Genomic DNA, 9,698 nt, shown 5'->3' on the forward strand with positions numbered 1-9,698 from the left:
TTTTGAGATTAGTATCTCACTCTGTTGCCCAGGCTGGAGTGCAGTAGTGCAATCTCAGCTCACTGCAACCTCAACTTCCAGGGCTCAAGTGATCCTTCCACCTCAGCCTCCTGAATAGCTGTAACTACAGGTGTGTACCACCTAATCCAGTTAAATTTTTATTTCTTGTAGAGACTGAGTCTCCCTATGTTGCCCAGGCTGGTCTTGAACTCCCAGGCTCATGCGATCCTCCCACCTTGGCCTCCCAGAGTGCTGAGATTTTACAGGGGTCAGCCACCATACTCCATCAGAGGACAGAGGTTTCTTAGTGGAGCAAGAAGTTTCCTCAGGGGACTCGCTCTGAGCACTTAGAGAAGTTATTGGACTCACACATCAAAATCAAAAAGCTCATGGCATGTTATTAAATGCTTTCTGAAGGTCAATCAGGGCCTCACTGTAGAGAAGTGGTTAGGAGTCACTGCTTTGGAGCCAGACCTCCGGGTTTCAAATACCAGCTCCAACACTTAGCTGCATGACTGGGACAAGCTGCTTAAAATTTCTGTGTCTCAACATCCTTATCTATAAAATGAGGCTAATAATACTGCCTACCTCATAATGTCATTGTTAAAACCAAACGTGTGTGTGCTGGCACGCATGTGTGTGTGTGTTACATTTAAAGGAACGCCCTGGTCTATGGGAAGCACTTCCTAAGTGTTTGCTGCTATCCACTACCATCCCCTGCTCTGTGAGCTCTGCACTGTTGCTCCTCCCACTCACTCAGACCCAGTGTGCATGAACCCCAGACACATGGGGTATGGGGCAGTCACAAGAGGTGAGGGTCCAGGGCCCCTGTGTGTGGCATTCAAGGAGGACTCGGGGTCCCAGGTAGGGGCAGGGCTGGGCCACAGTTCACCTGGAGCTGGATGGGGAGTTTGCCGGGTCCGAGCGTGAGGCTGGCGGAGAAGAGCACAGCACACTTCTCCTCTGTGACAGACTCGGTGCCCTTCCGCTCACACCGCTTGATCTTCTTGAGAAGCTGTGGGTGGGGTGAGGGAGAGCAAGGATGAGGGCATGAGGACAGAGACCAAGTCTCCTGGGCTTCCCGACATCCTCTCCAAGGAGAGTCCCATAGTCTCCTAGTGGTGCCCCCTCACTGCCCACTGCACCTCAAATCCCCTCACCAGGTTCTTGAACAGGGCAGAGCAGCAGTTCCCAGGAATGCTGTTCTCCAAAGGCACAGTGTTGTTGATGATTTCTCCAGTGCTTTCTCTGCCAGGGGAGGTCAGAGTGTGAACGAGCTCATCTTACTTTGGCCAGGTGTGGTGACGTGCTTGAGTGCATGGGTGAGCGTAGACTACCCACTGTCATCAGCCCTAAATCTCCATGTCTCTGGGTTCTTAAGGGAGGAGTCCCCATCTTGGCCAAATCATGATGCCCCCACCCCATTCCAGCCCTAACTGGGTCCCTCCCTTTCTTCTGCCTTGACTGTTCAGGGTCTCTACCTCCCATGGCTCTCCCTCCCCATCCCTTGCTCTTTTAAGTGCCAGCCTGCCTCTATCACCCTAACAGGTCTCTCCAACCCCAGGTCCAATCCCAGCTTACGCTCCAGCCCCAGGACCCTGAGGCACACTCAGCTCCCTCGCCTGCTTCTCTGTCACCATGTCGGCCCTGACCAGTGGAGGCTTGGCTGGAGCCCCCAGGAACCGCAAGCCCAACAGGAATCGAACTCCAGCCTGGAACTTGGTCTGAGTCTTCAGAACCTGGGGGGGCTGCTTCTCCACCAGGAAACAACTGGGAGTAAGGAGGACGCAAGGGGAGTTGGAGGCTGGGTCCTTGTTAGTGCCCTCCCCACACCTCTAGCCCCTTTCTTTTCTTCCCTGGGGTCTGTTCTAGGCCGGACTTGGGGCTCCCAGGGCATACCTGGTGACAAGGGTTCGCAGGACTTCATCTAGCCGGCTAATCAGCGACGCCCGGGTCTTGGGCTCAAGCTCCCCACCAGTCGCCCCTACCTCCTGCTGCAGCTGGGAATAAATGTCCACCAGGCTCTCACACCTGGGGCAGGACAGTGGTCAGGGGGCACAAGATCAATGCTGCTTGCTCTGGCCCAGGCTCCCTTCCCCTATACCCAGTGAGAAAGCAGGCTATTGTGTGTGGATGACTGGGGTGGATAGTGGGTATGGCTGCAAGGCTCCTGGGTTGAAGGGGATTCTGTGATCTGTTGGCCTAGGGTCTGAGTGGGAGGTTCATTCTCAGTGCCTATACCCACTATGGAAACCCCGCTGTCTCTCCCCTGAGGGCTCATGCACCCAGGACAGCTACCAGCACTTATAGTGCTTTGTGGAAAACTGGAAAGTGTTCCCACTTAATAAACCAAATGAAAAAGGCTTCCTAGTCCTTTGGGCATGGGGCTTGAGGATAGAAGCATGGGTTGGATGAGTCCCTGATTGTGTCCCTCGACTGGCCCCCCTTGTACAGGATGCGACCTGATCAACAGTGTGCATAGCCTCACTGGAACTGGCTTTTATGCATCTTGGTCCACTCCAAGGCCCTCCTGCCTGGCTGCTTCTCTCTCTCACCTGTAGGGCCTCCAGCAGGGTCAGCTGTCCACCCCCAGCTTGCCCCCCTTCCCTGTCAGCCCTGGCCCAACCTCTCCTGGAGTGGGGCCAGGCTCTCCTCAAAGGGCGCGCCATTCCCTGCCAGCTGCTGCTGCCGTTTCCAAATCTGGATCCTCTTCAGCACCAGGGCCTTGGCTGCCTCCAGCTCCCCAGTGGTCTCCTGCAGTAGCATGGCCAGGGCCTACGGGCAGAGAGGGGCCTGAGCCAAGGCCGCACGCTGCCGCACACCCAGCTCCTGGGATAGGGCTCTTCTCACTCCTCTGGCGTTCCCTCGCCCCACCTCAGTCTGTGTCTCTCTGAGGTCTAACTTCCATCCCTCCAGCTGCACTTCAACCTCAGTCTCCCCCTCTCAGCCCATTACTCACCTCACTTGGCCCAGTCCCATTAGCAGAAGTTTCTACAAATCTGTGCAGAGACACTGAGGGTGAGGGCAGAAACCAGGGGTGCAGACAGATTAGAGGTTCAGTTAAGGCTGAGATCCAGGAGGGGACCACTCCCATACACTCCCCAGAACTGCCCTGGCCCCCACCTTGGACAGCCTCAGCCCCCTCCTGTAGGGCTTCTCGGAGAAGGTGGATGTCCCCTACTCGATGCTGCAGCCTCCGCAGGGCTGTGTTAAACTTGAGTTCTTCCTGCTTCCAGTGGAAAGACATTGGCAAGCGACGGAACTATACAGGAAGGACAGATGCCAAGAGGTGAAACACCCCGCTCAACCCTCTATACTGGCCTCCACCCTCTGCTCTGCAGACACCATTTTCTTGCTCCCTTCTCCTCTTTGGCAGTTCTTCCTGACCTTTTGGAATATCTTGGGGATAAGACCTTTCTCCTAGCAGAATCAGTTCCTTATCCCTTGCTCTGTTCTCCCCAGGCCTCCTACCCTCAGTCCCTCATAGGAAGATTCCCTGGGCTTGACTTGGGGTTCACTCTGACCCTAGGAACCTCCTTTGGTCACTCCTGGGCCTAGAACACTGAGCCTTTACTAAGGTTCAAATTCTTTCTAGTTTGTGATGGCTCAGGCCAAAGTCTCAAGGAGTTGAGCTGGGAAGTGGGATATCACAATACCTGTTCCATAATAGCTTTTTTCTCTCCTTGAAGTATTTGTCTGAAAGTGGCCACCAGCTTCAGGGGGTCCCTCTGATATATGCTCTATAGAAATGAGGGCGGTCAACAGTGAGCTTGGCTCTTACCCATGTCCTCCAATCCCTCCAATCCCCAGGCCCCCATTCACATATATACTTTAAGGCAGCACCGCTGTAGACTCCAGAAATTTTTGTGCATTTGCATGCTTTTAAAATCTAATTTGCCTGCTCGCTAGCAGCTAACCACAGGAACACCAATTTGCTTCCAACATCCAACCAATTTTCTTCCCGCGCCCAATGCTCAACCCAGCTCTACCTCAGCCCCACCCAGCCTTGTCCCCTCCCCTCCAGCTCCACCTCCAAGGTGCTGATATGTTGCAAGATGGTGCTCCCCTCCCCCTGCTCTCCCGCCGAGGCCTGAAGGCGCTGGACAGTGGCTGAAAGTAGGGCGCTAGCCATGTTGCGGCAGAAGTCGTCTGAGCCGACCAGGAACTCCCTGCAGGAAGATCAGGATGAGGCTACCTCAGGCCAGGGCTTCCTCAGCTCTCCTGACCCTCCACCCCACAGCCAAAAGCTCAGCAGTTCCTTTATTCCCCAGTCTTCCAGCTGTTATGAGATACGCCCTTGTCCCAGCCCAAACCCCGCTCCTCTTCGGCTCAGCCTCCTACAAGATGGGGTCTCCATGTGTCAACATTCATAGCCTGGTCCTGATGGGACACAGACTCCCTGCTAAATCTAGGCCACTACGTATAGAATAACAGGTCTCAAGTTCTGAATCCATGGGTGAGGGGAGAAGAATCTAAGGAGAAGGAAGATGAGTCAGGGAAGACTTGGGGAACCAGCAGGGAGCAGCCAGGACTCACCAGGGCTGGTTCTCCAGCCAGTCGCCCAGAAGATGCCGCAGGTGTTGGGGAAAGTCGACATAGAGCCGCTGCACTTTTTCTGGGGGCATCTTGGAGACCAGACCCCACAGAGACATGATCTGGGACTTGGAGTTTGCCTGGAGGAGAAAAATAAGGCCACTCTGAGAGGTGCCCAAGAAACTTGGCCTATCTTCTGGGGCAACCAGGGACCTTTTATAGATAGCTCTCCTAGGAACCATCCCCACCACCACTCACGGCCAGAACACATTTAACCAGGGGCATTCTGGGTCAGTGCCTGAGACGGGGATAACTCCTTCAATGATAGATACAGGGGCAGGAAGAGCTAAGCCGCAGCCAGAGGGGTGGGGAGACAAAGGGAGACAGGGCAGTAGGGAGAGAGCCCTCTTAGAGATGGCGGAAGATTTGGTTGCAGCTCTAGACCTGGCTCTGGTTCTGTAAGCAAGGAGCCTTCCCTGTGTGAGCTTCGATCTTCTCATCTTTAAAATATGAGTGTTAGATGAGCAGTGAACTTTCCAAACTTTTTAAAGCAGTAGTCAATGTCAGCTTTTAATCTGTGGAATCTGAATTACATAAAAGGTGTGAAACTGGAGATGCCCTGTTGAAAGAGAGCATGGGAAGCCTGAAACTCAACTGCTTCTATTTCCCTCTCCCTACTTCCTGACCCCAAAGGCATCCCTAGACAAACCTCTCAAAATTCTTTTTTTTTAAACCTATCAAAATTCTAAGACTCCATGAGATAATTTGAAAACCACAAGGCTAGATGATGAAGGGGATGGGACAATAATAACACCTACCATTTCTTAAGCACTTACTATGTACAAGGCATCAGACTCAGTGCATTATCTCATTCAAGCTTCACAACACTTTTGAAAATATATAATATCCCATTTTATAGATGAAGGAACTGAGGCTTAAGGAGTTTCTCTAACCGGCCTAAGGCCACTCAGTAAGTGAGTTCGAAAAGCAGGCTTTCAATCTGAGTGGGGATTAAACAACTCACTGTGCTGTTAGGATCCCTTCCAGGGGCAAATCTCAAAATCGTAAGACGTGGGGGAAGGTGGGAGGAGACTTGAAGGAGGAGAGATGGAAAAGGAAAGCGGAAAGCTGAGAAAGAGGATGGGAGAGCCTAGAAAAAGGATGGGCTTAGTAAGCCAGGAGTAAAGAGCCTAGAAGAGAGAGGAAGCTGGAGGGCTAGAAGGCGAAGGGGAGAGATGAAAAGAGGGAGAGAGGAGAGGAGGGAATGGGAAAGTAGACAAGAGAATTGCATCCCCATTTCCAGGTTCGGGGGGACTGGGTAGACCAGTGGTTTCCCAGGGGCCTCTCAGTTCATGTTTCTCATATCCCTCTCCCAGAGATGAGGGAGAGGATGGGATGACAACTCCTTGGGTCTACCTGAACCCAGTAACCCCAAGTCCTCCTGTTGCACGTTCAGCCTCTCACCTCTCCCAGGACTCTCAAAGGGATGGAAAATGGAGAAGCACCATGCTCCAAGACCCTCATGCCCCTCTCTCCTCCAGTTCCCACTTCCCCCAGCTCTTTTCTCCTCAAGGCAGAATCCTTATCCCTCCTGCTCAGGGTCCTCCAACAGGCCTTTTATTAACCAAAGAGAGAAAGGGCCTCTGGACTGGGTGGGCATTGCTTTCCTCTGCATCCCCTTGCAGAGTGACCAGCCTCCTGGCATGACCCTGGCTAGAAATATCCAACCTTTCTCCTTCCCCAGACATCAGGAGGACACATTTCTCCCCACCCCAACCCATAACAAGGCTGGGTCGATTGGCTGGACCAGGACAGGGGCACCTTTTGCCTTCAGCCCCCTGGAGGGGAAGGGAGGGAGGAGCCACGGCGTGGGGGGCGGGGCCAGTGTTCCTTCCCAAACCCAGAAGGGAAGCGCTAGGTCCGGGATCCTTGTCTGCCAGCTTGGTGGCCTAAACTCGCTCATCCCAACCCCTACCTCCCCGAGTCCTCTGACCGTGGCATCACAGAATCGAAAGTTAAAACAGCTTCTCTGAGTTGCCCAATGTGTGGATGTGGGGGGGGTCGGGGGGGGAGGCGGAGCCAGTTCAGCACGAGTAGGGTTAACTTGGCGCCGCCACTGGGAAATCTCAGCGTCTACAGCAGCCAAGCGTGGAGCAGTTTTGAGGGGGAAATTCCCCCTCCTCTGGGGCACCATGAGGTCTACACTGGGGCTTGCTCACCCCCCCAGCCACGCCCTTGAACAGGAACCTTTAGCGAAGGGCAGGATAGGGTTTAACAAGGATCCACTGCTCTCTGGCATCAACCTTCCAGGGAGGGGCGGCCACTTCCCCCGACCCAAGGCAGAGGGGCACTCCTTCACCTCCTTTCCCTGACTTTCCACGGCCCTGGGGGTACAGGGGTGAGGCTGTGAGGACATGACCTATGGCGGAGGGGAGTACTGAGGCCTGGACCCTCCCAGATTCCTCCAGGAGTTCAAAACTGCCAAAACCCAGTGCCACCAGCCACCAACACTAGCTGAAACCATCTCCTGAGGACGATCCACTCAGCCAGAGGAGGATCCCGAGAGCTCCCTCCCAATCCACCCCCACACACTCATAGAGGGCCCCGCACCCCCCTCAGAGGCAACCCCTCACCTTGGCAACCCCTCTGCTGTCTTCTCCCTTTCTCAGCGGGCACTGCCAGGCCCCATGGGTCTGTAGCTCTGTCCAGCGAGTTCAAGGCTGGCCCTGCTAGCACCTCCCCCCTTCCACCACCACTACCAGAAAGAAAAATAAAATAAAACACACACACACACACACACACACACACACACACACACTCCTCTCCCGTCCTCCCTCTTCAGTGTAAGCAGTGGCTGCCCCAGCCCGCTGTTTCCGGCTTCTCCTTCTACCCAGGTCCCTCCCTGGAGCTCTGACGACACACAGAAGAGAAAGTGGGCTGGAGGAGGAAGAGGAAGAAAGTGGGGTGAATATGTGTGCCTCCTGTGCCGAGTGGGGGAGCACGTGTGGGATCAGGACCAGGGGCCAGGCCTTGGAGCCAGGCTGGGGGAGAGGCTGACCCCCACTTACTCCAGCCCCCTCAAAAGCACTAGCTTTTCTCCAGAAAGTCACCCAATATGAAACAGAGACATGCCACCCCTAACTGCCTGGCTCCCAAACTCAAATTCTGCCAAGGGCTGGGGTTTAGGCCCATGAGGGACTGGGCTCCCCAGGGCCTCAGGAAAAGTAAATCCCGCAGGACTCTGCGCTCCCTCCAGTGGAGGACCCTGAAAAGCGGCCGGGGACCTGGATGCCTGCGGGAACTCCTAGGTCCTCCTCCCTTCTAGCAGGGAACGCCTTAGAGTTCGGTCTCGTGACTACTGATGGGAGGGAGTGGGGGAGGGGAACCCTCAGCTCAGAATTCCGGAAGACTCCAGGAGTCCCTTGGACTCAAGCTGGTCTTTGCCCCCTCCTCACAGGGCACCCCTCCTTAGACCATGGTGGGAACCAGCTCTAGCTGGAGCTGCTGTCTGCAGATTCACAAGGGACAAGTTTGAATACGAATCTGCTGTGTTCTTGCCTGCCAAGTTCCTATCTGTTTCTGGGGTAAACACTGAGACACGCCAGGAAACAAACACACATGCACGACTTCCCTGACCACAAGACTACACACACACACACACACACACACACACACACACACACAAGTGCAGGCAGGCTCACAAACATGTCCGCACTCAGAGCCCATTGCAATCACACTACACACACACACACACACACGCACACACGTCTTGCTCAGCTTCTGAGTCATCATGATAACTAGTGGAGGATTCTGCAGTTTTTGCTGGGGGAGGAGCTGGAGGAGACCAAGGGACCCAGAGAAGCCTTTATTCTCCCACACCTGAGAGCCCCAGTGGAAAAGGTGGTGTCTGAGGGGCGGTAGGAAGAAGTTTCTGTTCCCTTTCTCCCTCCCATAGCAGGGCTGGGCCAAGGGGCCAAAGCTAGGCCTATGCTGCCCCCTGGTGCCTAAACTGATTTCCAGAACCAGCTCCTCCCTCTCCATGCCTTGCTACCTGGCAGGTCGTGCATAAGTGCACGTGGGTGTGGACCCAATCAGGCGGCAGAGGGTTTGAAAACAGCAGTATATGGCAATTAAGATCTTGGACTGTGGATACAGCTGGTTGGGTTCAAATCCTGCAAGTGCTGCTAACCACACAACCCTGGGCAATTTACTCTGTGATTCATTCTCGTCATCTATAAAATGGAGCAAATAAGTCTTAACCCATAACGTGAGAATAAAATGCACTGATACGTTTGAAGGCTTAGAACAATACCTGGCACACAGTAACTGTCAGGCACTATTTTTGTGGTTCGGAATTAACCAGGTATGAGGAAAGCAGAAGGGTCTCCATCCTACATAGAAGTCCCCAGATTTGGGGGTCATATTACTGCCAGAAGGATGCGATTGAGGGTTATGTGCATATGTGTTTGCTGTGTCTGCAGGGTGAATGAAAGAGGAAGGAGAGCAGGGGTGGAGGTGCCAGGCAGGGACTCTGTCCATTGGCTTGTCCAGCAAGCAGTGCTAGGATCAGGGTGTGTGCACATACATGTTAATAGCACACGTGCTTTGTATGTGCTCCTGGTTGCCCACTCTGCCTGCAGAAATCCACAGACAGTAGGTGAAGCCAGGCCTTACCACCTAAGGGTGTCAGAGCTGCAAGTTCCAAAAGACTTGGGCAGGAGGAGGGAAAAGAGTAAATGTGGCCTCTGACTTTGGTTCCTTTTAGAGAGTAGGAAGGTGAGGAGCAAGGACTGGTAGAAAAATAATAGTTATTGTCTCCCTTTCTAACCGATTATGCTAGTGGGAACACTGTGATGTTATGGGGGAAAAAACAGAATTTAGAGACAAATCTGGCTTGGGTCTGACTCCACTTAAGAGCTTCACAATCAGGTGTCAATCCCTCAAATAAGAATAATCGTTATACCTGCTTCAACAGAGTCTAGGCTAGGGTAAAGTGCCTAGGGTATGAAATTTTAAGGAGATACTCATCTTTGGATTGTACATTGCAAGGTCTGTCAGACCTTTGTTAATGACATCTGTACCTGCATGACTGTGAGGGTGACTGTATCACCCTCCTCTGGACCCTGCCATCCCATCAAGTGGTGGTAAAGATTGCACAAGAGAAA

The 9,698-nt window shown here is 53.5% G+C and overlaps 1 protein-coding gene across 1 annotated transcript in view; it reads right to left on the reverse strand.

Moving 5' to 3' along the window:
- The window catches only part of STAT6 (signal transducer and activator of transcription 6), a 15,611-nt gene extending 8,217 nt beyond the window's left edge, over positions 1-7,394 (reverse strand). Inside the window, exons 1-11 of the mRNA XM_017536164.2 lie at positions 7,167-7,394; positions 4,537-4,673; positions 4,031-4,169; positions 3,657-3,740; positions 3,124-3,262; positions 2,960-3,012; positions 2,627-2,775; positions 1,900-2,031; positions 1,582-1,770; positions 1,161-1,248; positions 893-1,015 (exon numbers count right to left, since the gene is read on the reverse strand). Of these exons, the coding sequence (XP_017391653.1) occupies positions 893-1,015; positions 1,161-1,248; positions 1,582-1,770; positions 1,900-2,031; positions 2,627-2,775; positions 2,960-3,012; positions 3,124-3,262; positions 3,657-3,740; positions 4,031-4,169; positions 4,537-4,652 (1,212 nt within the window). The 5' untranslated portion in view covers positions 4,653-4,673; positions 7,167-7,394. The remainder of the gene's footprint in view (positions 1-892; positions 1,016-1,160; positions 1,249-1,581; positions 1,771-1,899; positions 2,032-2,626; positions 2,776-2,959; positions 3,013-3,123; positions 3,263-3,656; positions 3,741-4,030; positions 4,170-4,536; positions 4,674-7,166) is intronic.
- Between the last annotated feature and the right edge of the window lie 2,304 nt (positions 7,395-9,698).

This window comes from Cebus imitator, unplaced genomic scaffold (assembly GCF_001604975.1).
Source record: "Cebus imitator isolate Cc_AM_T3 unplaced genomic scaffold, Cebus_imitator-1.0 Scaffold96, whole genome shotgun sequence".
In the NCBI taxonomy this organism is placed as follows: Eukaryota; Metazoa; Chordata; class Mammalia; order Primates; family Cebidae; genus Cebus; species Cebus imitator.